This window comes from Procambarus clarkii, chromosome 47 (genome assembly GCF_040958095.1).
Source record: "Procambarus clarkii isolate CNS0578487 chromosome 47, FALCON_Pclarkii_2.0, whole genome shotgun sequence".
Taxonomy (NCBI): Eukaryota; Metazoa; Arthropoda; class Malacostraca; order Decapoda; family Cambaridae; genus Procambarus; species Procambarus clarkii.
The window spans coordinates 1,420,999-1,448,785 of NC_091196.1; the positions used below are offsets into that span (position 1 = coordinate 1,420,999).

The following is a 27,787-nucleotide window of genomic DNA, read 5'->3' on the forward strand; positions in this document are numbered from 1 at the left end:
AGGTTTGGAACCAGTCCCTCTAGTATTTTCCATGTGTAAATTATTATGTATCTCTCCCGCCTGTGGTCTAGGGAATAGATTTAACATTTTTAAGCAGTCCCAGTAATTTACATGTTTTATTGAGTAGATTCTAGCAGTAAAAGATCTTTACATACTCTCCAGATCAGCAATTTCACCAGCTTGGAATGGGGCTGTTAGTGTGCAACAATATTCCACTCTAGCGAGCGCTATTGTCATAAAAAATATCATTGATATGACATCCCATGTTTGAAAAACACTTGTTATCCAACCTGTAATTTTTATTGCAGTTATGACAGCTACTTTGTCGTGTTCTTTAAAAGTAAGATCTTCTGACATTACACACAGAAATCACAATAGTGTGATGCATCAAGTGAACACGGCCCTTGTGGATTTGTTCATCTTCCGACGTGATTACTCCTCAATCTTTTACTTTGTTTTCTCTTTCAATAATGTGGTTTCACCGGATTTTATGTGTGGCTTCTGTTTAGGTATTTTGTTTTTTCCATAGCGCAGTAACTGGAACTTATCCTCATTAAATATCATATTATTTTCTGTGGCCCATTGAAAGACTCGATTAACATCAGATTGGCAGTTTACTGTGTCCTCTATATCATCTACTCTCATAAAAATCCTCTTTCCATCTATGAAGGATGATACAGTACTATATTGACCAAACAACACTAGAAGATGGAAACAATGACGTTTCGGTCCATCCTGGACTATTATCAAATCGATTGATAATGGTCCAGAATAATAATGATAATGGTCTACAATCGACTTGATAATGGTCCAGGACGAACTGAAATGTCATCGTCTCTTCATCTTCTGGTGTGGGGTTTGGTCAACATTTCTTCGGCCACGTTATTGTGACTCATTGTTTGCATACAGTACTATGATACATACTATGTATGTATCCTTGTCTATGTCTGATATAAGGATGAGAAAAAGTACCGGAGCTTATCACAGTGATTTATATGGATTTTACATTGTTGACTATTACACTCTGGGTTCTGTTCATTAGGAAGTTAAACATCCTTCTTCCCGCTTTGCCAGTAATTCTTTTTTGTACACATTTTGTGTGCAATATCACCATCTTCTTGAGGTTATCTTGAGATGATTTCAGGGCTTTTGATGTCACAGCTGACTAACACCCAGGTACCTATTTTACTGCTAGGTAACAGGGGCATAGGGTGAAAGAAACTCTGCCCATTCTTTCTTACCGGCGCCCAGGATCGAACCCAGGACCACAGGATCAGAAGTCCAGCGTGCTGTCCACTTGGCCGATCGGCTCCCTGACCATGGTCAAATGTGTCGAAGACTTTTGCGAAATGAGCTTTGCTCGTCTTCCATGGCATCAATGGCCATGTCATAGTGGTCTAGCAGTTGTGAAAGGCAGGAACCCTGTCCTGAACCCATGCTGCCCGGAGTTATGGAGACACTGTGATTCCAAAACTTTATGATGTGTGATGTTAGAACCATTGGTCTATCATTGCTGCTTTACTGCTGGGAGCCGGTCGGCCGAGTGGACAGCACGCTGGACTTGTGATCCTGTGGTTAAGGGTTCGATCCCAGGCACCAGCGAGAAACAATGGGCAGAGTTTTTCACCCTATGCCGCTGTTACCTAGCAGTAAAATAGGTACCTGGGTGTTAGCCAGCTGTCACGGGCTGCTTCCTGGGGATGGAGGCCTGGTCGAGGACCGGGCCGCGGGGACACTAAAGCCCCGAAATCATCTCAAGATAACCTCAAGATAGGGTGTGGCTTCAGGGGCTGTTCTGATATCTCTGGTTCCGCCTTTTCTGCCACTGCCATATTTGATGGGTTCACACCCCAATCTACCTTTGTCAATTACTGTGTCATCTACTTCCTCTTTGGGTTTTTCGGGGTTCAATTACTTTGGCACCTTCCTCTGCCCTCACTCAATGTTTCTACGGATGTGTTGGTTCTGGGTTGGGTTGTGATGACCCGGCCAGGGGCATTGGCTGATTCCGTTCCATTAGGTGCACAGTATGGTGTGGGAGTTTGTGGCCAGGCGGCATGTCTTAAGGAGGATTCAGATTACTCTGGGCTCCATGCTCTGGCTTCATTCAGACTGTTTCCCAGTGGGTCATTGTTTGGACTTTGGGGAAAGTGGGCCCCTCCCTTCATTCCATTGGTCTGTCCCAATTCCTCCTCATCTCCATGGAACGGACCATTGAATCTGTCTCATTTTAGTGCCTTTGTGAGACATTCAAACGCCCTTACATGGATCTGTGTGTTGACGTTGAACACCGTCTTCCTCGTTATATGGCTTCATTCCTCCAATTGATAGACCTTTCCAGTGGATACCTTTCAACTGGACTGGTCATGGTTGGGGGCTTCCGTACCTCTTTCCCCTGGTCCAGCTGTTGCTCTGGGTCTTGGCCAGGTGGAGTCGTACCAGGGAAAGGTGGCCCTTCAGGCTCTTTGGTGGCCAGCTCAGCCTTGGTTTGTGGCCCTGCTTGCTTGGTGTCTGAACCCAGGAATTTTTCGCGACTCTGTCTCTTTCAAAAGATCGTCCCAGGGACCTACTTCACTAGTTTGAACTTCCCCTTGGTTCTGAGAGTCTGGTCTGTTTTTTATATATCCTTATTGCCATCTCTATGGCGAGTGGATGACTAAATTGATGGTGTCCCACCTGCATTTGTCAGCTGCAGTATGAGTTTCTTGATGCTTTTTTTTGCAACTTTCTTTGCCTTCATTGTTAATCTTTGGTCTCTATTTGTTCGATCTTTACTGTACTTTCCTTTCTTGGTTGTTTTTAATGGCATCCCAACTGATGTGACCTAGTAGATGGGAATCATCTTTGTGAGATAACTTGAGAGGGCCACTGGATCTCACCCAAGAGGTTCTGGTTTGGCTCGCTCATCTTTATGTTGGTCCTCTCTTATCTTGAGGTTATCTTGATGATTTCGGGGCTTTAGTGTCCCCGCGGCCCGGTCCTCGACCAGGCCTCCACCCCCGGGAAGCAGCCTGTGACAGCTGACTAACACCCAGGTACCTATTTACTGCTAGGTAACAGGGGCATAGGGTGAAAGAAACTCTGCCCATTGTTTCTCGCCGGCGCCTGGGATCGAACCCAGGACCACAGGATCACACGTCCAGCGTGCTATCCGCTCGGCTCCCAGGGAGCTAGAGGGATCACTCTTGGCTAGAGTGATCCCTGGTCTATAGGGATCATAGAGATATTTCCTGATCCGTTTGCCTCTATATAGGGGCCAAATTTTGTTGTCTGGTCCCTGGTAGGCATGTAATGAATTTCAAAGATCTGGTGTAAATGGACTGAATTGGTTGGATGTATCCAGGTAGCTAGCAACATGAAGCCTGTTATTAGGTACTATGTATATGCTCATGTATATGCTCATGTATATGGCTGTATAGTCATGTACATGACCAGCTTAATAGTGTCTTGATGGCTAATAATAACTTGTGTACATTGCATTCTCAGAGAAAATAAACAGCTTAATTTTTAATTACAATTTCTATATAATAATATTGTCCCGGACACCTAAAATAATAATAATAATTTTCTGTAAACAATTACAATTTCTATATAATATTTTTTTTATTTTTTGTGTCTATTATATACTGGCAATTACTAAATATGTTGATCTCTTCAGGAGGCGGTATGGGCTCAGGAAGTATGATCGTTCCGTCCACATACTCTGGCGGTGGATCACTGGTGTCTGGCGTGATGCCTCCATCTGGTTAGTGAGGAACCCAATTCTTCCTATTCAAAAATCAATTATTATTTCAATATCATCTCGAATATATTTTTATATACACGGTATGTTGTTTCTGGGCAGCTCACTCAGTAGCTTCCATCTTGAGGTTATCTTGAGATGATTTCGGGGCTTTTTAGTGTCCCCGCGGCCCGGTCCTCGACCAGGCCTCCACCCCCAGGAAGCAGCCCGTGACAGCTGACTAACTCCTGAGTACCTATTTACTGCTAGGTAACAGGGGCATTCAGGGTGAAAGAAACTTTGCCCATTTGTTTCTGCCTCGTGCGGGAATCGAACCCGAGCCACAGAATTACGAGTCCTGCGCGCTATCCACCAGGCTTTCGTGGCCCCACAATCCATAGCTTGATTGCTTGCCATTACTGGTTACATTTGGATATTGCCAGGGATTCAAAAAGTCTAATGGCTATTAGGGACAAGGGGCCAGATTCACGAAGCAGTTACACAAGCACTTACAAATGTGTACATCTTTCCTCAATCTTTGACAGCTTTGGTTACATTTATTAAACAGTTTACAAGGATGAAAACTTCCCAATCAACTGTTGTTATTGTTATAAATGGCCTCCTGGTGCTTCGGATCTCATTATCTGTTTAATAATTGTAAACAAAGCCGCCAAAGATTGAAGAACGATGTACATGTTTGTAAGTACGTGTGTAACTGCTTTGTGAATCTGGTCCAAGGGCTCTTGCAAACTCCTCTTGTTCCAATTAGGTAGTGGGATCATATAATGATTGGTAATCAAGCCATATGAGGTAAACTACCTTAAAACCACTGCACTGCGCAAAGCGCCTTTAGGCGCTCTGAGAGTTGTGCTTTTTGTTTTTTAATTAGGCTATAAATTAATGTTTTTTAATGTTTTCATTACTCTTTGTGTTTTGAAATGGAAATAGTTGACTTTGGAAACACTTTGACATTAACTTTACTTGAACATTTATGAAAATGACAAAAATATGTCCTTGACAATTGCACCAAGACGTTTTTGCCGAAAATAGGTGAGCAGTGCAAGGGTTAAATGCAATAAAAGGAAGGTGCAGTACACTCAAATTCCCTTAAAATTTATTTCGTAAAGTGTCAAACTACCTAATTTGCTAAACAAAAAGTTACGACTACTAAACCAGAGATCCCAGGGGCTCCCTCCGTCTACCAAAAAGTGGCAGCTGAACAATGATCAGATTCAATGATAGTCCCACCCTTATTCTTCACCTGGCATTTGTTACAAAATGTCAAGAGACGGATTTTGGCAATAGAGCCAAATTTTCTCGCAGTTTCTTGAACTTTTGGGTCCTGCATTTTGGGTTGCTGTAAATGCAATTTACGCTTCAAGAACATGCACGATACATCTGTTCACATCATGTATTTGGTTTCCATAGTCACCTCACCTTGTGCTCCTCGACCAGGCCTCCACCCCCAGGAAGCAGCCCGTGACAGCTGACTAACACCCAGGTACCTATTTTACTGCTAGGTAACAGGGGCATAGGGTGAAAGAAACTCTGCCCATTGTTTCTCGCTGGCACCTGGGATCGAACCCGAGACCACAGGATCACAAGTCCAGTGTGCTGTCGGCTCGGCCGACCGGCTCCCTACAGCAGATGTCCACTACAGTCTACATAAACAGCAGAACTTGCTTGTTAGACCAGTGGGCACCAGGAGCTCCACTGCCTTCCACAACTGTAGGGGGTGGGTAGAGCTTACGAGCCTGTGTTGTTTCAAGAGATTTGATAATTTGTTTGCATTGTTGAGAAGCTCATGTGGCAGTTTTGAGGCTTTAGTCTCATGGATCCCAGCAGTGGTTTGTATTGGTTCGTTGAATTTCTGAATGCTTTCTTGTTGGGGGTGGCAGAATGTCACCTGCTTTTTGCACCTCTGGAAGGGGAGCCAGAGGCCAGATTCACGAAGCAGTTACGTAAGTACTTACGAACGTGTACATATTTCCTCAGTCTTTGACGACTTTGGTTAGATTTAATAAACAGTTTACAGGAATGAAAACTTGCCAATCAAAAGTTTGTTTTTGTTATAAACATCTTCCTGGTGCTTCGAAGCTCCTTAACTGTTTAATAATTGCAAACAAAGCCGCCAAAGATTGAGAAAAGATGTACAGGTTCGTAAGTGTTTGCGTAACTTTTTTGTGAATCTAGCCCCAGATTCTACTGCTGGTTTCAGATAGGCCAAACATAATGCCATTGCTTATGTGACCTAGTAGCTTGGAGTCATCTTGGCAAGATAACGTCTGTGAACCATAAGGGGCTTCCTCCCCAGAAATCCAGCATTGGATGTAATGAGATGCCTCTTTCTGGGTGAGCCCCTGTGACTCTCTGATTCTTCACGTGGCTACAAGGGGCTTGCCCCCAAAAGTTTACGTGTGATTTGTGAGTGATCATTTTTGTGTAAGAATGTGTGAAAGTTAATAAGTTATAAATGTTAAAAACGTACAAAAGTGCTATATGCACAGGCTGTCTGAGCTCCTCGATCATATTCATTTTTAGTTCCTGATACTTCCAGCAAGCATCTTCCCGGGCTGCACATGCCTTTGGTGGACCTACAGACACACATGTTGGGGACCTGTACAGTAGTAGTAGTAGTAGTAGGCATCCTGCAGTCTTAGGAGACTATGGAATTGCACTCTGGTTGTTGAGGCTGGAGTGTCCTCGCCAAGGCACAAAGCTTGGGTAGGTAATATGGAGGAGAAGCTGTTACCCATGCAGCAGGTCTCCTCCCCCCCCCTCTCCACGATGCTGAAATGTTCCAATGGAAAGGCAAACGTCAATATGCTTGTACAATATATACATTACATTTATAGCTTCCTTTATGGCAGTACATTTAATTTTGAAGGCTATTATTATAATTGATCAAAATACTTAATCAACGTGACTGACTGTCTGTCTCCGCTGACTGGAATTGACTGTCTGACTGCTTAATAATTTGACAACTGACAAATGATGTAACTGACTGACTTTTGATAACTGACTTGACTACTGATGACCTGCCTGTCTGGTTTCCTGGTGGGATTGTACTCACCTAGTTGTACTCGCCTAGTTGTGCTTGCGGGGATTGAGCTCTGGCTCTTTGGTCCCGCCTCTCAACCGTCAGTCAACAGGTGTACAGGTTCCTAAGTGTTGTGGTGATGATGATGCCATATTGTGGGGCTGAAAATACCTGGTTGCATGCTGTTAGGTGGAAAACTTGTTTGATGGTCATATGTGATCACATTGGTTTATGTAGAGTGCACATGTCATTGAGCTTTTGTTAAGTGACCCATAGCACCTTCAGTGATCCTATAAGGGCTATAATCAGATCCTATCCTATTTAAAAAGTTCCCTATGTGTCGTATCTCCTTCCTGATAATTTATGATTATTGTCCAGACGATACAGCTGATCATACCTTAGTAGGGCTACCAGAATGGTTGTTGTTGTTGTTAAAGATTCGCTACCTGGAACAAAAAGTCCCAAGTAGCACGGGCTATGGTGAGCCCGTAGATGATAATCTGACCCAGAATGGTGCTTTAATTTTCATTGTCATATTTTTACAATGACATAAGATTTACATGTTTTAATCACAAATATACAATAATTTTTTTTTGGCAAAACAGGAACGTACGTGAACAGAATGAGGCCAAGAGTGCCTTCTGGTGCTCTTCCACCGAGGCCTCGACAGCGATCCAATTCTCTTGTTCTTCAGGCTGAAGCGGGGATACCACAAAGAGGTAAAATACTTATTGTTAGCTTTTTTAATCTTTAAAATCCCATTGATATTAGTGATTAAGTCATATGTAGTGGGATAATAATAACTCACAAGGAAACCCCACTAACGTTGTGTCGGTGAGAAAATGAACTGGAGCAACGAGGGAGCTCGAACACCAAGCCGTGCGCCTTACCTCTGGACCACAACATGGTATAAATGATAAAACCTGGGATTCCACTGAATCTACTGGATGTTTGGAGGCCTCTGTTGAAGCCAGTCCTCTTTGCTTCTGGGTTGCAGTTTGGGATATTAGTCAAGCCTGGCCTCGGGCCGGGCTTGGCGAGTAGAAGAACTCCCAGAACCCCCATCAGGATGATGGATTGTCATCCTGGCTGGCAGACAATCCATCCTTTCCTTGGGTCTTGGCACGGGTTCTGTCATTCCCCCACATGCTTGACTGGTGGGAGGTGAGCTCCATTTTTCAGGTGTTTCTGAGCAGGGCTAAATTTGCCCCACTTCAGTATTGCCTGTTTACTCCAGCGCTTCCCAAGGATATGGGCAAATAGCAGCTCCATGGGCCTAGGCTGCACAGCCCCCCCTGCACCAGGGGCTGGCATTGGGTTTCTTGATTGTTCTCTGGCTGGTTCTCTGTGGCTTGGCTGCTTCCTTTGTGGTCTTGGCCTATCTTGATGAGTGGCTGGTTTGGGCTCTGAGCCAGTCCGTGTCTATGAGATAGGAGTCGGTCGGCCGAGCGGACAGCATGCTGGACTTGTGATCCTGTGGTCCTAGGTTCGATCCCAGGCGCCGGCGAGAAACAATGGGCAGAGTTTCTTTCACCCTATGCCCCTGTTACCTAACAGTAAAATAGATACCTGGGTGTTAGTCAGCTGTCACGGGCTGCTTCCTGGGGGTGGAGGCCTGGTCTAGGACCGGGCCGCGGGGACAATAAAGCCCCGAAATCATCTCAAGAAGATAACCTAGGTTGGGTTCCATGTGGCCTGGGGGAAGGTTCAGTTCATTCCGTTCTGGATTGGGACACGGGTTGGTTCCTCCTGCTCCACCTTAAGCATTGCTGTTCCATCTGCTGAGGCATCTGTTGTTTGTTACTGAACTTGCCCCAGGCGGCTCAGCAGTTGTTCAGCCTTCTCCTTGCCTGTGGGGTGGGTCCTGTGAGCCGAGTTTGGCTCTGGGCACTTTCATGGTTCTCTGGTTCCACCAGTTTTGTCACTGTCTGGGCTGATGGATTTGGCCCGTCATCCAATTTCATCGGATCTTATTTCGCTGGTTTCCTCTTCGGGCTTTTAAGGACTCGACTCTGTCATGCCCTCCTATCTCGGGGGAGCCGGTCGGCCGAGCGGACAGTATGCTGGACTTGTGATCCTGTGGTCCCGGGTTCGATCCCGGGCGCCGGCGAGAAACAAAGGGCAGAGTTTCTTTCATGCTATGCCCCTGTTACCTAGCAGTAAAATAGGTACCTGGGTGTTAGTCAGCTGTCATGGGCTGCTTCCTGGGGGTGGAGGCCTGGTCGAGGACCGGGCCGCGGGGACATTAAAGCCCCGAAATCATCTCAAGATAACCTTGCCCGTCAGATTGCTCTCAGATGCCTTTGATTTTGGTTGATGCTTTGTGCCCTGTGCTTGCTTCATCTCCCAGGGTTGTTGGTGAGGTTCAGACCTTTGGGCTGATTTTCAGGGATGTGGGTTGCTTCCTTGTGGCATGCCCTCCTAGGAGGTCCTCTTCCTCCAGGCTCCTTTCTCTAATTCCATTCAGATGGCTCCCAGGTGGTTCTTTTGCTGCAGGGAAGTCACTTAATTCTTTTTTTTGTGGATGGGCTCTTAGTATGGCTTGGCTTCTAGGGGTTTAAGTTCTCCGTGCAATTCCTGTACAAGGTGTGTCCAAAGTTCTCGTAGATAGTTTATATTGGTTCTGGCTCGTTTCCTTGGCGTGGACCGTCAACGATATATCCTTCTGATGGCTCTGCGAGGCATTCGGTGTTCCCATGGTGGACTTCTTCACGTTGGCTTGGAACCGGCTGCTTCCCTCCCACGTGACTTCATTCCTAGATCTCAAGGCTCGCATAGTGGATGCTTTGTGGCTGGACTGGTCGAGGTGGGCTTTCATTGGCCTCTTTCCCCAGGTTCAGCTGTTGCTCTGTGTATTGTTAAGGTTGGAGACATTTGTCGGGAAAGGTAATCCTTCAGGCTCTTTGGTGGCCAGCTCTGCCTTAGATTCTAAGTGGACCAGGCTGCCCCGAGCCTGGTTCTTCGGACTCGGAGTCCGATCCATGGTTTTCCATGGCTCTGAATCTTGCAGCAGATCGGCCCAGTGACTTATCTTACTGGTTTGTGCTCTGCTGATTTTCATGTCTGTAAGTTTTGGTCTCAAGTGTACCACTGTTTGTATGTGGTGCTGGTGGCTGATTTGTTCTTGTCCCACCCTGTGTTTTCATCAAGGAGATGGTATGAAGTGTCCTGGAACTCTTTTTTTTTTTTTTTTTTTTTGTGCGTGCGTGTGTGTGTGTGTAATTACCTAAGTGTAGTTAAAGGATGAGAGCCACGCTCGTGGTGCCCCATCTTCCCAGCACTCTGTCATATAACGCTTTGAAACTACTGACGGTCTTGGCCTCCACCACCTTCTCACTTAACTTGTTCCAACCGTCTACCACTCTATTTGCGAAGGTGAATTTTCTTATATTTCTTCGGCATCTGTGTTTAGCTAGTTTAAATCTATGACCTCTTCTTCTTAAAGTTCCAGGTCTCGGGAAAATCTTCCCTATCGATTTTATCAATTCCGGTTACTATTTTGTATGTAGTGATCATATCACCTCTTTTTCTTCTGTCTTCTAGTTTTGGTATATTTAATGCCTCTAACCTCTCCTCGTAGCTCTTGCCCTTCAGTTCTGGGAGCCACTTAGTAGCATGTCTTTGCACCTTTTCCAGTTTGTTGATGTGCTTCTTAAGATATGGGCACCACTCAACCGCGGCATATTCTAGCTTTGGCCTAACAAAAGTCATGAACAATTTCTTTAGTATACTGTCTCCACTCGATCATCCGGACTATATGGGAAGGACCCCCAGCCGGATTAGCACGTTTTTCGGATAATGGTACTTTTTCACCTACGAGTCCAAAACTAACCATTTCCAACTATTTTTATACTACAAATAACATAATTTGAATAGACATGCCACATATAATTATTAAATATTCAACTAGAAACCTCAACTTACCTTTTTGTTGTTCGTCTTCTTGATTGATGACTCATCTTGAAGTTAAAAATTCTTGACAATTTACGTAACTTATAGTAACACAACACTAAAATTAACACTTAAAATTACTGTACAGTTCATTAGGCAAAGTTAGTTCTCACTGTCTGCTGAGGATGCCTCACTGGTTGAAGGCACTTGGGTTGCGTGTGCCGCCTCACTTGTTGAAGGCGCTTGGGTTGCGCGTGCAGCCTCACTTGTTGAAGGCGCTTGGGTTGCGCGTGCCGCCTCACTTGTTGAAGGCGCTTGGTTTGATTTTCGTACCATATATGAATCAAGTGTTGCTTGCCTTCTGTGTTCACTGGCCAGTTGTATGATCAGCTCTTTTGTTCGCCTAAGGTACGGATACATGTTTCCAACCTCTGGATGAGCACAATTTGATGAAAAATTTATTAATCCGTCAACATACGTCATGAGTGTACTGTATTTCGTGGTCATTGGTGTTGGTTCTTCACTGCCTTCTTCATCCTCTTCGTCCACCTCACCAGTAACAGACTGTAGAATCTCGTCTTCACTCATCACACCATATCCTGGATCATTGGCATCTTATTCAAGCCAATCAACCACATCCTGTCTTTCTAAGTTTTCGCCGGCATTTCTAAACATTCCATGGATTTCATCTGTAAATCCTTCAAAATCCATTTCTTCATCATTTCTGACCGTAGACGTGAGGAGTTTTTTCCAGGAATTTTTCAAAGTCGATTCCTTTAATTCACTCCATACCTTGGCCCAGTTATAGACGGCTTCCTTGATTGTATAGTTCTTCAAATTCTGAAGGGTTTTTTTAGCCCTGTTATCCACACCGAGTTCAATATCTTCCGGAAGAGGCAAAACCACCAAAACTTCGTTTAGCATTTTTTTGGTGTACAACCTCTTCGTAGCACAGATAACTCCCTGATCCATAGGCTGAATGAGAGAGGTTGTGTTAGGAGGAAGTGCCATACACGTTATCTTGCCATCATGTGAGGTTAACGTGTTAATTCTGGGGTGGGCAGGCGCATTATCAAGCAACAGTAAAGCCCGAACTTCGCTTGGCCTTATTTTGAGTTTCTTAATTTGATAGGCACGAACTTCCCTGCAGAACACGTCATGAAACCAGGAAAGAAAGATCTCCTGTGTAAACCATGCATTTTTTGAGTCATAATATTTCACTGGCAGTCTGTCCATGCAATGTTGCAAGGCTCTTGGTTTCTTAGATTTGCCAACAATTGCACACGTGATTCTGTCTGTGCCGTCAGCATCCGCACACATCATGGCTGAGAGCCTGTCCTTGCAAACCTTACGTCCTGGCACACAACCCTCACTCCTCATTGCTAGAGTTTTTTCTGGTAAACTCCTCCAATACAACCCAGTTTCATCTGCATTATAAATTTGATACGAATAAATATTATTTGCCACAATATATTCTCGTAATTTACGTTTAAATGGTTCTACACTGCTTTCATCTGCACTCAGTTTTTCACCGACAATTTTCCTCTTCACAATATTGTGCCTACCCTTGAACCTTGCAACCCACCCTTCACTCGCTTCAAAATTCTTTATTCCAAGGCTTTCAGCAAATCTGCTTGCAGCATTTTGTATTTCTGGGCCGCGAATTGTCACGCCAGCTGTGCGGTGCTGAGCAAACCACTTGTACACAGCCTCATCCAACTGCACATGCGTCGAAGTTTTCATAGTTTTTCTACCACAACCTCTGCTAGTGCTTGCACCTTCACTTTCACAGGTTGAAATGAATTGCATAAGTTTCTCTTTTTGTTTCCTTATATCAGAAACAGTACTAGTGCCTATATTAAATTCCTTGGCAACACTTGAGGTCGACCGGCCATGTTCACAAAGTTGTATAACACGTAGCTTGTCCTTAAGTGTTAGGACAACCTTCTTCCTCTTAACACCTCCAGAACGATTCATGCTGCTACCAGACATAGTCTTGGCCAAAAATGTTCAAAGTTACTATGAAAATAAAAAAGTTATTTAAAAAAATATTTCACTAATGGCGCGGCACTGTGGTGTAACACGAGGCTAGAGAGCACATGGCTTGACCGGGCCTGGACGGGTCCAGTCGGGGCAGGGAGGAGGCACGTTACGTAGGCCGCCAGGAAGAAAAAAAATATATATTTTTGAAGGAAACTTCAGCCTGTGCAAATTGTTTTTAGGAAACTTGTATGGAATTTTTTATTACATAATTACTAGTATTTCTTTTGATTTTGGCTATGATGAATTGTTCTAAAATTGATAGTAATTACTGTACTGTAGTGTATAGGCCACTCCCCATCCCCCCCTAATCCCCCCAGGTGGTCCCTCCCAACGCTCCCCTCTCTCCGGACACCACCCACCCACTCCACCCCCACCTACACCATGCGCCTCGAGTCTCGGGCAGACGGGATTAATACCGTATGGCCCGCCTCATGTTTTCATATACGGACAAAGGCACGATTATCCGGGGGACTGACCGGATAGTGTAATTTCTGCAGAAAATTAACCGGGCCCCAACATTTTATCCGACTAAACCTGCTTTAATCCGGTCCCTGTGGCTATTTTGGCCGGATATTGTGATAACTTTATCCGTTCACGATTTTGGCCGTATAAGGGCGTTTTTCGGATGTTCGAATCCCGGATAATCGCGGGGTTACAGTATTGCCATCCATGTATTTAAAAGCAATTCTGAAGTTAGAAAGCATGGCATAGGCTCCTCACACAATATTCTTTATGTGGTCCTCAGGTGATGGTTTTCTATCTAGAACCACCCCTAGATCTCTTTCTTTATCAGAATTCTTTAAAGATTTCTCACATAATATATAGGTTGCGTGGAGTCTATAGTCTCCTATTCCACATTCCATAACATGGCATTTATTAACATTAAATTCCATTTGCCAAGTGGTGCTCCATATACTTATTTTGTCCAGGTCATCTTGAAGGGCATGACAATCATCTAAGTTTCTTATCCTTCCTACTATCTTAGCATCATCAGCAAACATGTTCATATAATTTTGCATACCAACTGGTAGATCATTTATGTAGACAATAAACATCACTGGTGCAAGAACTGAACCCTGTGGTACCCCACTTGTGACATTTCTCCAGTCCGATACATTGCCTCTGATTACTGCCCTCATTTTTCTATCAGTCAGGAAATTTTCAGCCATGTTAGTAGCTTACCTGTTACCCCGACAATATGTTTCAGTTTCCAGAACAACCTCTTATGGGGAACTCTGTCGAAAGCCTTTTTTAGGTTCAGATAGATGCAATCAACCCAACCATCTCTTTCCTGTAAAATCTCTGTGGCTCGATCATAAAAACTGAGTAAGTTCGTTACACAGGATCTTCCAGATCGAAAACCATACTGTCTGTCTGATATTATCTCATTTTCCTCCAGGTGTTCTACCCATTTAGTTTTAATTATTTTTTCCAATATTTTGACTGTTACACTTGTCAATGATACAGGTCTATAATTAAGGGGGTCTTCCCTGCTGCCACTTTTGTAGATTGGAACTATGTTATCCTTTTTCCACACGTCAGCTACAACTCCTGTACACAGGGATGTCTGAAAAATCACTTTTACCCAAGGGAGGAAGGTACTGAATGTCAAATATCTCTTCCTCCTTCCTGGTAAATATCAAATCTAGCATGGAGGGAACGTCCCCTTCCCTCATCCTCGTAGCTTGTTTAACATGTTATATCTTGAGTTATCTTGAGATGATTTCGGGGCTTTTTAGTGTCCCCGCGGCCCGGTCCTCGACCAAGCCTCCACCCCCAGGAAGCAGCCCGTGACAGCTGACTAACACTCAGGTACCTATTTTACTGCTAGGTAACAGGGGCATAGGGTGAAAGAAACTCTGCCCAATGTTTCTCGCCGGCGCCTGGGATCGAACCCAGGACCACAGGATCACAAGTCCAGCGTGCTGTCCGCTCGGCCGACCGGCTCCCCAATATTCTTTATGTGGTCCTCAGGTGATGGTTTTCTATCTAGAACCACCCCTAGATCTCTTTCTTTATCAGAATTCTTTAAAGATTTCTCACATAATATATAGGTTGCGTGGGGTCTATAGTCTCCTATTCCACATTCCATAACATGGCATTCTTGTTGATACAAGAATGTTTCCAGGATAAGGTCTACAAATCTACAGGACCAAAAATCTTCTGTTTTAGCTTCATATGCTTTCCAGTCTATGGATTTCAAGTTGAAGTCACCAACTGTCAACAGCCGTGATTTATCTTTATCTGCTCTCGCTATAATCTCTCTCATTATTGTTATAAGACCTTCTCGTTTACTATCTAGCTCCTCCTTTGACCATGTGCTGCTTGGCGGTAGACTATATGCATTTATGATCATTAGTTTATCATCTTCATGGCAAATCTCTAGTGCTATGATGTCAACATCTTGTGGATTGGCAGTCATTATTTCGTTCACCTTTAGGTGTTCTTTCACCAGCACAGCAACGCCACCACCTTTCCTAATTTTTCTGTCCCGTCTCCAAATTGAGTAGCCCCTTGGGAATATGACCTCATTTAAAATAACGTCAAGTTTTGTCTCTGTGAGTGCAACAATGTCTGGTGTGTGCAGCTGTATTACATCACTTAACTCCAGTATCTTTAATCTCACTCCATCTATGTTGGTGTATGCAATCTTCAGGAACTTGTTCTCCCTCTCCTTATTCTTCACTCCCCCTCTCTCTAATGATTTTGTTGGTTTGCCTTTATGTACCACTTTACTGGTCTGCCTACCCCTAACACTTTGTAGAAAAAAGAATTGATTTCTTCTTCATTCCTGCTCTCATTTAAACGTTTTGCCACGGCGAGGTTCAGTTTGAGCTTCTCTCTGTCTTCTTTTGAAAAATCTCGTCTTAATGAACACACTTTCCCATCCTCATCATTTTGTAATTTTCTAGAATTCCTTAGTACTTCTTCCATCTGTTTGGCACCGTTTAGGGTGTCAAACAGATCATTGGCACGACCTTTGATCGACCTCAAAGGTCGATCTTTCCCTTTTACGTATCTGCCTATTCTCCTGAAGTCGCACACATTCTCTATGGTAGTAAGACCTTCTATGAGGCTAACAATTTTATCTATTACTTTCGCTTCTTCTATAGCTCTTTCTGACCTAGATGTTATCTCCTTTTCTTTGCAACCAAAAATTATCAAGGACTTACTCCGATCAACTGAGTTTTGCACCAACTTCAGATTTGATGCCAATTCCTTTCTCACTTCCCGCCTAATGTTTTTTTTTATGTTGGTTGCTGCAGTGTTTGGCTTCCTTTACTGCTTCTTCTATTTTTTCCTTCTCCTTGGCCACTTGTGCATAGGTGAGTTGCATGTCTTTCTTGCACTGTTCTATTCCCTGTGTAACTTCCTCCATCTGTGCTGACAAAAGCTGTTTCTCCTGTTGAATTTCCTTACCTAACCTATTGTAGTCATTTATGTTTAAATTTACTTTAACTTCTTCCAAAGCTATTTTTAAGAGTTTATTTTCTTCTTCCATGACTTTGCAATTTGTTTCCAATTGATTCTTATCCTTGCACAAGTCTTTCACTAAACCCTCAAGACATAAAACTTTGCTATTCAAATGGTCATTATTTTCTTTCAATTTACTAATTATTTCTACATGAGAGTTCACTATAGTATCTAATTTTACCAACTTGTTGTGTAGACTGCTTATATCAACGCTTTCTTCATTGAATCCTACAAAATCAAGCTCTGTTTTGTTTTTCCTCTTGCCGGTGGCCATCTTGAATGTTCTTCTCTGCACTGGAAACACTAGGGCAACTTTTTCTCATCCACTATTTCACTTCCCTTAACACATTCCAGTTATCTCACCTATTCTTCAAAAGCACTATACCTTAATGTTCTCTGGGACACCACTTACTATCATCAACCTGTACTACAATACTTAGGATTGTTGAAATATGCTGGAGCTCCTCTGCTGCAAGTGTTGACCCTAGGGGTGTCACCTTTTGAATCGAGGAGTGATGTTTCGGCTTGGGGATTCTGGAGTTCTCACAGGGTATTGACAGCCCGGTATTAGGTCAATATTCCTGGTCCCAATCGGGCTTGTGTTGCCCTTGGCTGGATTTCCTGGCCCGGCATCTCTTCTATGAGATGCTGCCTTTCCTCCCTGGTAATAATCAAGTTTACTTCCTCTGTTGTTAGTTAATTTCAGAGAGGTTATCTTGAGATGATTTCGGGGCTTAGCGTCTCCGCGGCCCAGTCCTCGACCAGGCCTCCTTTTTGTTACACACCCCCAAGAAGCAGCTGGTAGCAGCTATCTAACTCCCAGGTACCTATATACTGCTAGGTAACAGGGGCATCAGGGGTGAAAGAAACTCTGCCCATTTGTTTCCACCTTCACCGGGGATCGAACCCGGAACCTCAGAACTACGAATCCAAAGTGCTGTCCACTCAGCTGTCAGGCTCCTTAGCTGTCAGGGAGCCACCAATGGGCTCCACCTAAAAAACTAACATTGAATGTAATGAAATGCTCCTCATTGGATAAACCCTCGTGGCTCCCTGACTAATTTGCTGCTACTAGGTACGTTGCATCATGGTCTATAGACTCGAAACTAAGCAGTCATTGGCCTTGAACCCAGGACATCTCTTTTTGGTGGTGCTCTGCACTAGGAAGTGTTTCATACCTAGTTTCAAGTGAACAAGAGAGTTTCGAGTGAATCTTTTTCCGAGTCTGTTGTCTGTACTGGTGCTTCGTTTTGAGTGAACCGTGCAGTTGTGTGTGTGTTGTCTCTTCTACTTTCTGGCTACTTTCCTCGTGATTATTTGTATAACAATTTGTCAGCTTTGAGTTCGTTTTAAAGTTTTTACATACAGTATATATGAGCAAGTGGTTTAAATAGTTCAGTAGCCTGGAGGATGAACACATGATGTCCACAATGACAGATGCAACAATCACTATTGCTTGAGGTTATCTTGAGATGATTTCGGGGCTTAGCGTCCTCGTGGCCCAATCCTCGACCAGGCCTCCTTTTTGTTACACATTCCTAGGAAGCAGCCTGTAGCAGCTATCTAACTCCCAGGTACCTATTTACTGCTAGGTGAACAGGGGGCATCAGGGTGAAAGAAACTCTGCCCATTTGTTTCTGTCTCCGCCGGGGATCAAACCTGGAATCTAAGGACTACGAATCCGAAGCGCTGTCCACTCAGTTGTCAAGCCCCTGCATCTGTTATTGTGCAAGCTCCTAGAATCTTTTTTTAGAACATTGTATACAGCACCTTGAGAAAAGATGTAGGTTTTATCCGAAGATTTTATTTTTAGTACACTTTCACATATTTTGGGTCTCTCCATCACCTTCATTTAAGCACTGCAGCATTGTAGTTTCTCCAATTAGCATTGTATTGTGAAAATTCTTATTGGACCAGAGTTTGTGTGAGCTAGTTTCCACACTGCTCGTATATGTGTGTTTGTCGAGGCAATTCTCGTTTTCACCATGCGTTTACGTTTCCCAATTGTAGCAAAAACATGACTGCATCACTTGTAGCAGTTAAAATTTTTGGTAAATGTATTAACTGTCTCTTCAAAAGTCCTCATCACTCAAAAGCATTAGAAATATTAACAAATATGACGATATATTTGATCACCCTTACCTTGAGGTTACCTTGAGGTTACCTTGAGGTTACCTTGAGGTTACCTTGAGGTTACCTTGAAGTTACCTTGAGGTTACCTTGAGGTTACCTTGAGGTTACCTTGAGGTTACCTTGAGGTTACCTTGAGGTGCTTCCGGGGCTTAGCAGCCCCTCGGCCCGGTCGTCGACCAGGCCTCCTGGTAGCCGGACTGATCAACCAGGCTGTTGGACGCGGCTGCTCGCAGCCAGACGTATGAGTCACAGCCTGGTTGATCAGGTATCCTTTGGAGGTGCTTATCCAGATCTCTCTTGAACACTGTGAGGGGTTGGCCAGTTATGCCCCTTATGTGTAGTGGAAACGTGTTGAACAGTCTCGGGCCTCTGATGTTGATAGAGTTCTGTCTCAGAGTACCTGTTGCACCTCTGCTTTTCAATGGGGGTATTCTGCACATCCTGCCATGTCTTCTGGTCTCATGTGATGTTATTTCTGTGTGCAGGTTTGGGACCAGCCCCTCTAATATTTTCCACGTGTAAATTATTATGTACCTCTCCCGCCTGCGCTCAAGGGAGTACAGTTTTAGGCTCTTACCAGAGACGGAAATTTCCATCAGATACAGAGCATCAGAGATGTCATACAATTTGACTGACATTATTATAGCAAATCTTCTCGAGCTTGTTGCGTTTAAATACTTTACTGTAATATGTATGTTATTTTTTGGAATACAGTGTAGTGAAATATAGGTAGGTTATAAAGAGTTATAACGTATTAAATGATGTTTATAAATAAGAACCATAAACCTTTATGAACACCACCATAAAGGAAATGTCTTCATAGTATAAGTGTAAATTGGCTTCCAACACCACCACACAGCCATCCGCCAGGCCTTGGTAACCTGGGGCCAGGTTCACGAAGCAGTTACGCAAGCACTTACAAACCTGTACATCTTTTCTCGATCTTTGGTTACTTTGTTTACAATTATTAAACAGTTAATGAGCTCTGAAGCACCAGGAGGCTGTTTATTATAACAACAACAGTTGATTGGGAAGTTTTCATGCTTGCAAACTGTTTAGTAAATGTTACCAAATGAGGAAAGATGTACACGTTCTTAAGTACTTGCGTAACTGCTTCGTGAATCTGGCCCATGGAATGGGGCTTAAGTGGAGTGCCTAAACTCCCTCAACACTCGCACTTTCACAGTGTCTTGAACCGCTGAGTGCTTATTCTTGGTAGGAGCTACATAATGATGTACGTATATGGTCTTTATAAATAACCATCATAATATCGGTCTTTATAAAAAAAAGACCAAAAACTTCAGTTATTGACCAGATCACACACTCTAAGGTGAAGGGACGACGACGTTTCGGTCCGTCCTGGACCATTCTCAAGTCGATTGTGAGAATGGTCCAGGACTATCGACTTGAGAATGGTCCAGGATGGACTGAAACGTCGTCGTCCCTTCACCTTCTAATGTGTGGTCTGGTCAACATACTTTAGCCACGTTATTGTGACTCATCGCCTGCACTTCAGTTATTGGTCTGATTTATTCAAAAGTTTATTGGTTGTGTAATTTTGTCAGGTATGGAAGGAGGCGGAGGTAGCGGAGGCAGCAGCATTGGTGCTGGTGGCCACATGAGCTCTGTGCCGTCATATTCTGGCAGTGTATCTGGCATGGTGCCACCATCCACCGTTCCTCATGTCATGCCTCCTGGTCATATGATGACTCATCAGACCATCCAGGTGAGTAGCGTCACATGGAATTTTTATACGAGGTTCAGATATGACTTTAATCAATTCTTCTGTAGTGAACATATTTTACAAATTTCAACAGGAAGTTTGCCCGAAATGCTGTGCGTATTAGTGGCTTTAGGTATTGTGTGTACTAGCTCTATCTATAATTCCAACATTATGTTTGTAACTCATCTTGTATGTATGTACTTTTACCTGAATAAACATTTTGATTTTTTTTTATTTGATTTGAGGAGAAAATGATTTGATAAGTGTACTTTACCGTACAGGTATTACAAATTTACACTCAAGGTGATAAGACCTTTAAATACAGTATAGTGTAACCTTGATTTAGCGAACTTTATGAAACCAACCCTGATTCGTTGAAGTGATGGATTCGAGGCAAAAAGGAGATACCTTCTGGAGGCAATTAAGAGATAATTTTTAAGACAAAAGTACCTTGCCGGTATGACCGGGGAGCCGGTCGGCCGAGCGGACAGCATGCTGGACTTGTGAACCTGTGGTCCTGGGTTCGATCTCAGGCGCCGGCGAGAAACAATGGGCAGAGTTTCTTTCACTCTATGCCCCTGTTACCTAGCAGTAAAATAGGTACCTGGGTGTTGGTCAGCTGTCACGGGCTGCTTCCTGGGGATGGAGGCCTGGTCGAGGGCCGGGCCGCGGGGACACTAAAAAGCCCCGAAATCATCTCAAGATAACCTCAAGATAACCTTGTTTCTGCCGTGTCTTGTTCTTCAAATGTTGCTCCCATATATAAAAATGCTTAAAAATGTAATTGGAGCCATATTAAGAGGGTTACCATTCATACCCTAATATTTCCGATGCTCTATGGGCTGGTTTCAGTGAAAGAAATTTTTAAAACCAATATATGAAGGACCACTACCAAGAGAACCTGTAGAGAGATTTCACGACATGTAACATATTTCCCATGCCCCCATTCCTGAAATTTCATTTTCAAAGGAAGTTTTTTATGGGAAAACCAAGGAAACTTGTGTAATATGTGATTTCATCACATCTTGCATATATCTCAAGCTCCAACTTTGAAATCTCATTTCAACAGGAAGAATGCCCAATTGCAATCAATGTCCAAAAACAGGCGATGAGTCACAATAACGTGGCTAAAGTAAGTTGACCAGACCACACGCTAGAAGGTGAAGGGACGACGACGTTTTGGTCCGTCCTGGACCATTCTCAAGTTGATTGTGAATGGTCAGTCGACTTGAGAATGGTCCAGGACGGACCAAAACATCGTCGTCCCTTCACCTTCTAGTGTGTGGTCTGGTCAATATCCAAAAAGTTGGGAGAAGGCAGGGAAGAGGGGAGAGGGGAGGGGGAATAAGGAGTTGAAATTCTTGAAGAGGATTTGGATGGGGAACGAGAATGCCCATATTTTAGCGAATAAAAATCGCTACAACTGGAAATGAAAACGAACCAAAGAATTTTGTTTAAAAAAATATCCTTGATAGCTTTCCCAAGGCTCCAATGCTTTCTTTTAGTGTTGCATCCATCTATGAAAATCATTAGAAACATAATTTTAGCATTATTAATAAAGTTACCATTCGTACCTTAATATTTCCCAAGCTCTGTAGGCTAATTTCACCGAGTGAAATTATCATATGATGGATGGCAACTTTCCCACGAATCTGTGAACTCTGGACTTAAGGGGGGTCTTAAGTCTTAAGGGGGTCTTAAGTCTTAAGGGGGGCCAAAGTGGTTATGCAAAATATTGGGCTGACCTTTAATTCATCCTAATCCTGTTTCAGGATCAGAAACGGCCAAGACACCCACCGATGGGACGAGATTGGTTCGACCGTGTTCGAGGCTCTTGCCTCTGGCTTACAGATTGAGGAGCTTCATGCTTTTCTCCAGAGGTGGAAGTTCTGTTCTTTTGGCCTTGGTGAGCAGTTTCTTCACTTGCAGCTGCCTACTTTTTTCTGGGGAAGCATGAGCTGGGAAGCTTCCATAAGGGGTCCTTGAGTTATTGATGGTTGGTTCAACTGAAGGGTGCATAATTTTTTGTGTCCAGTGGTGGCTTTTTGCCGCTAGCTGCATACCACTGATTCTGCCTCGGTGTATGCTTTATGGATCGATTCTGTTTCGTTGGTTTTCTGTTCCATGGCTCGCATTTCCCAAGTTCTCTACATTGTTATTAAGCTTAGCCAGCCTGCTGGCTACCCTTGGGCCCCATGATATTTGTAAATATGCTGTTCTTGCTGCAGTTTTTCCAAGATATCTTGGATCAGTTTTTGGGCTCGGGGTTTTGCTAGTCTAATAAGTCATGGCAGCCTGATATTTGGCCGCTATCCTGCTCCCCCCCTGTCATTCCTGTATTGCTTTGGTTTGTGTTTTTCACCTGTCTTTTGTTTTAGTACTGTACCTGCCATCTTTTCTCCTCACAGGTAAGTCCCTGTTTTCCCCCTCTATGGTTTGCTTTAGGGAACCATTATGGGGCTTTCTCAGAAACCCAGCATTGAATATTTTTTTTTTTGAGATATATACAAGAGTTGTTACATTCTTGTAGAGCCACTAGTACGCATAGCGTTTCGGGCAGGTCCCTGGAATACGATCCCCGCCGCGAAGAATTGTTTTTACAACCAAGTACCCATTTTACTGTTGAGTTAAACAGAGGCTACAGTTAAGGATTTGCACCCAGTAAATCCTCCCCGGCCAGGATACGCACCCATGACAAAGCGCTCGCGGAACGCCAGGCGAGTGTCTTACCACTACACCACAGAGACTGGTATATAACAAAACCCCTCTTTCTGGTAGAGCCCTGGTGATTCCCCCCCCCCTCTCTCACTTCCCTTCCTCCCTACCTGTTGCGTTGGTTCGTTGGTGTTTTGTTCATCTGCTCCAGAACTGACCTGAGAGGGTTGGCATTAGGAAAGGAGGGGGTCTTGGGCTCTGGGCTACCTAGGGGTGGTTATTCATACTAATGGGTTCAAGATAGTTTTGATTTTTTTTTTTTTAGATATATACAAGAGTTGTTACATTCTTGTATAGCCACTAGTACGAGTAGCGTTTCGGGCAGGTCCCTGGAATACGACCCGCCGCCGCGAAGAATCGTTTTTACAACCAAGTACACATTTTACTGTTGCGTTAAACAGAGGCTACAGTTAAGGTACCAAGGATTTGCGCCCAGTAAATCCTCCCCAGCCAGGATACGAACCCATGACAAAGCGCTCGCTGAACGCCAGGCGAGTGTCTTACCACTACACCACGGAGACTGGTCTTTTCTTTGGAGATCTGTTTGGCCTTTTATAGGCTTCATTTTCTGTGAAACTTGCATTTGCCTGTGATACTTCACTAACTTTCTGGATGCTTTCCCAGTGAAGTGTTGGAATGTCACTCGCTCTAGTGCCTCTGTTAGAGGGGACAGATTCTGGCCCCAGTTTCCGTAAGGTCAATTAGAACTCCCGTGACTGATGTGACCGAGTAACTAGGAACAATGTTAGCGTGTTTTGCGAAACCACTGGGGCTTTGCCAGAAAGAGGAGTTTCATTGCATTCAACGCTGGGTTTTTTAGAACTCTTTGGCTATTTAAAATTTCTAGTTTAATATACTTTGTTTTTATAAACTCATAAACATTCAAAGTACATTTTATATATTTTTTCCAGGTTAGGCCAAGTACACCTGTTGCAGCAGGGAAAGCTGCAATACAGATTCGACAGGAAGGCAGTAAGGACAACTTTGAAGTTCGTTTACTTTTATATGTCTTTATTTTTAAATATTTACGTGTAGAAAGTTTAAGGTTTTAAGGTTTCTGATACATATTTTAATCATCATTGCTTGTATTGTCAAAGTGTAAATGCAGTTCATGCTTAATCTGGTTATCTTTCCGTACAAATCTTCTTAAAGTAATTTTTGTCTGATATCACTGAACGCTTCGCACTTTCCAAAGTCAATAGTTTCTATCAACATTTGCAATGTTTTCAAAGTGTAGGCACTGTAAAAATATCAGGAACCTGTCTCACACATGTTCTTGTTGAACACTGGGCTTAGAACAGCGCAGTCTTTGTTCCAATAATCTTGTATTACATGTTTCATGGAACGTTTCTTAAGCAGACACAGAGTTAAGAACACACGGACATGATAACCACCTATAAAATTCTCATGGGAATTGACAGGGTGGACAAAGACAAACTCTTCAGCACGGGTGGGACACGAACAAGGGGACACAGGCGGAAGCTTAGTACCCAAATGAGCCACAGAGACGTTAGAAAGAATTTTTTCAGTGTCAGAGTAGTTAATAAATGGAATGCATTAGGCAGTGATGTGGTGGAGGCTGACTCCATACACAGTTTCAAGTGTAGATATGATAGAGCCCAGTAGGCTCAGGAATCTGTACACCAGTTGATTGACAGTTGAGAGGCGGGACCAAAGAGCCAAAGCTCAACTCCCGCAAGCACAATTAGGTAAGTACAATTAGGTAAGTACACACAATTCAGCCACAGTGGTGTCTTTCCAACGTATCGTACGTGAAGCAGGTAATAAGCCACCTGCAATAAGTTCCACTGCACACCTGATGGTTTTGTCAACAAGATATTGCATGAATGACTAATCAAAATACTGTAAGTCATAAAGTATTCACTTTCACTCGTATCTTCATCGGCCGGAGGGAGCCGGCCGGCCGAGAGGACAGCACGCTGGACACGTGATCCTGTGGTCCCGGGTTCGATCCCGGGCGCCGGCGAGAAACAATGGGCAGAGTTTCTTTCACCCTATGCCCCTGTTACCTAGCAGTAAATAGGTATCTGGGAGTTAGTCAGCTGTCACGGGCTGCTTCCTGGGGGGTGGAGGCCTGGTCGAGGACCGGGCCGCGGGGACATTAAAGCCCCAAAATCAACTCAAGATAACCTGTATATGGTAAAGTGGCTGCAACCCCAACATCAATATCATCAAATTGTGGTTTGTGTGGTCCAAAATTTGTTACAGTCCTCCCTTACAAATTCACCCGTGTTCCTTGTACTGGCATCACCACCACTGCCATAGTAACACCGCCATGGAAGCCGCTAACTCTCGGTTCATCTATGCTACTTGTATCAGGAGCAGCATCACTGAACCTCAGAAACGATTCATCTGTACACACACAAATCACAATAACGTGATGTGTCAAATGAACAAATTCACAAGGGCCTTGCTGAGGGTTTGAACCTATGCGCTGGATGTTCTCAGATGCGATCTAGTCAACTGTACCATGACATGGTCAAAAGAATTGCAACCTGGAGTGCTGCTGCCCCTATGAGGATCCCGAGGCTTCCAATGAAGACTACCCGGGGTTTCACACAATTCCCCTCGTGCACTCAGACTCTGTCAACCAAATAGTTCTACCTCTGACTTCAGTACACACAAAAATCAAAATAACGCGATATATCTTATGAACAAATCCACAAGGACCTTGATGAGGGTTCAAACCTATGCCCTTTGGCTCTTGTAGATTTGTTGATTTGTTCTATTTGTCTATAGTATCATTTTTTTTAAAAATTGGAGGTGACACAGGTGGTGATGATAATGGCAAGGGCGATGATCTGAGAGGCCGCAGCATGCCTGGCGCTCACCCTGTACTGGATACACTCACTGTATTGTCCTCATTGTGCTCATCACTTGTATATGACACTTGTATTAGGTCTTTATCGTGCCTTGCTTCATCAATATCACTACCATTATCTTCTTCAAACAATATGGTCTGAATTCCAACATCAGAGAGCCATCTTTTGACACCACGTTCAACATTGGGAGCCGGAGGTGCGTGTGCCAGCTATGGTGGCTCACTCAGAACTGAGCCAACCTGTGGCCCTGGGGCTTGCTGGGAATTTTTTTTTCAAGATGGCTGCTGCTCACTGGAGGTCTCACGCGTCCACCTCATACCCAACCTACTGTGCTCTTGTTTTGAATCCATAAGATATCCTAACATCGCTTACGTGTCGGATGGCGCTCCACCATACCCCATGTTTTGTTAGGTGGCGCAGCAGTGGTTAGCAGTGGTTAATGTAATGTCTTCCCTTACCCTACACCTCTGTGTAGCTCAAAGTGAACTTACCCTGCCCATCTATTCTGCATTTATTGACATTTAAGGAGGAGACTCTTTCTGGTCTTTTCACCTTCCCTTACCTTCCTCTCACATAGACTGCATAAAGGAGCTCTGTTCTCAGGCTCCATTATCAATGGAACCCTTCATTACTTGTTTTGCTCCCCCATCTCTGCCTAGACACTGCTATCAGATTTTTTACAATTATTTTTAATAAGGTTTCCAGCTGTATTTCCAAAGGGTCACCCCACGATCTCTGACTAATGAGTTCAGTTAAGGATTTTTACAGGTCAGACCAAATAATTTCAGCTCTGGTAGCTCCGAGATTTATAACATCAATAATTAAACCTGCTGGGGACATGTTATAATTTTCTCCAATATTCTGCATTAACTTGGCATCTTTTTTTTTAAATTGTCCAAATCTGAAAACTCAAAACCGGGCTTAAAAAATATTGTTGTCCAGAGAAGTTCTGAACGATGATGTTTGTGTTGCTTCTGAAAAGCGTTCTCTCTTTTGACTCCTACCTGAACATATCATCATCTTCATCGTCATCTTCAAATCTGAACATTTGTTGAAGGTGCACAAGGCACACACTCATCTTGTTTTGTCTATCTTGTTAAGGTTGATTCTGGGAATCCAGAAACCCATTGCTTGCACTGAGAATTTACCGCACGGAAAGGGTTTACTCGGCAGGTTCAAATGATAAATATACTGGAGGTTATCTTGAGATGATTTCGGGGCTTTTAGTGTCCCCGCAGTCCGGTCCTCGACCAGGCCTCCACCCCCAGGAAGCAGCCCGTGACAGCTGACTAACACCCAGGTACCTATTTTACTGCTAGGTAACAGGGGCATAGGGTGAAAGAAACTCTGCCCATTGTTTCTCGCTGGTGCCCGGAATTGAACCCGGGACCACAGGATCATAAGTCCAGCGTGCTGTCCGCACGGCCGACCGGCTTCCCAGTGTGAAAAGGGTTTCTTTGGCAGGTTCAAATGATATACTGTAGTACAAGGAGCCATTGAAAGTCACAAGTTACGGGAAAGTAAAGGACGTAATAAGAAGGTAGTTGTTGGAAGAACAGTGTGGAAGGAAGAAAATATTGCATGCCAGGAAATAATGCTTCATTGTAAATGCTGGAGAAAAGTGTACCCCATTTGTCTACTCTTGTACCAGCTATTGCTCTCATTTTTCCAGACAGAACTGGAAACTACATACAATATATTTAATTACAGTATTAAAAACAAATGTTAATAATATTAGTGTACAAATAATGATTTTTTAATCTCTTATAGTTTATAAGTACATGTACATGATGAGATGGAACATTTTGAACAAAACCTCTGTAATTCCTTACTAGCATCAGGGGCCAAGATCATCACTCACTCGGTCGGTGGTAGTGGAGGCGGGATTGGCGTCTCCAGCAACAACCCCAGCAGCGTCGGCGCCGGCAGTAGTGTGGGCCTGGGTCATAGTGGTCCGGGCCGACTGATGGGCCGCACCCCTCTCATCCCCCCTAACTCGCCACAGGGGACGGGTGGACCACTCTATGTGGTCACCACCAACTCCGGCACCATCACTGTTGTAACGCGCACTGTTGCTGCTGGTCAAGGTATGGCATCAGTGTCTGTTCATATTGGAAATATATTTTATTTTTATACATTTATTTATTTATACAAGAGTTGTTACATTCATGTACAGCCAGTAGCACGCATAGCGTTTCGGGCAG

The 27,787-nt window shown here is 43.8% G+C and overlaps 1 protein-coding gene and 1 long non-coding RNA gene across 2 annotated transcripts in view; one reads left to right on the plus strand and one right to left on the minus strand.

Moving 5' to 3' along the window:
- LOC138350749 (BRCA2-interacting transcriptional repressor EMSY-like) overlaps positions 1–27,787 on the plus strand; it is a 61,330-nt gene that overhangs the window by 21,307 nt on the left and 12,236 nt on the right. Inside the window, exons 9-13 of the mRNA XM_069301961.1 lie at positions 3,659–3,745; positions 7,367–7,480; positions 19,868–20,028; positions 23,652–23,712; positions 27,419–27,670. Coding sequence (XP_069158062.1) covers positions 3,659–3,745; positions 7,367–7,480; positions 19,868–20,028; positions 23,652–23,712; positions 27,419–27,670 — 675 coding nt within the window. The remainder of the gene's footprint in view (positions 1–3,658; positions 3,746–7,366; positions 7,481–19,867; positions 20,029–23,651; positions 23,713–27,418; positions 27,671–27,787) is intronic.
- LOC138350750 (uncharacterized) lies at positions 4,824–27,555 on the minus strand. The gene is made up of 2 exons (XR_011222250.1): positions 27,416–27,555; positions 4,824–6,511 (listed from the first exon to the last, which is right to left on the minus strand). It is a non-coding gene; the product is annotated as an uncharacterized lncRNA (long non-coding RNA).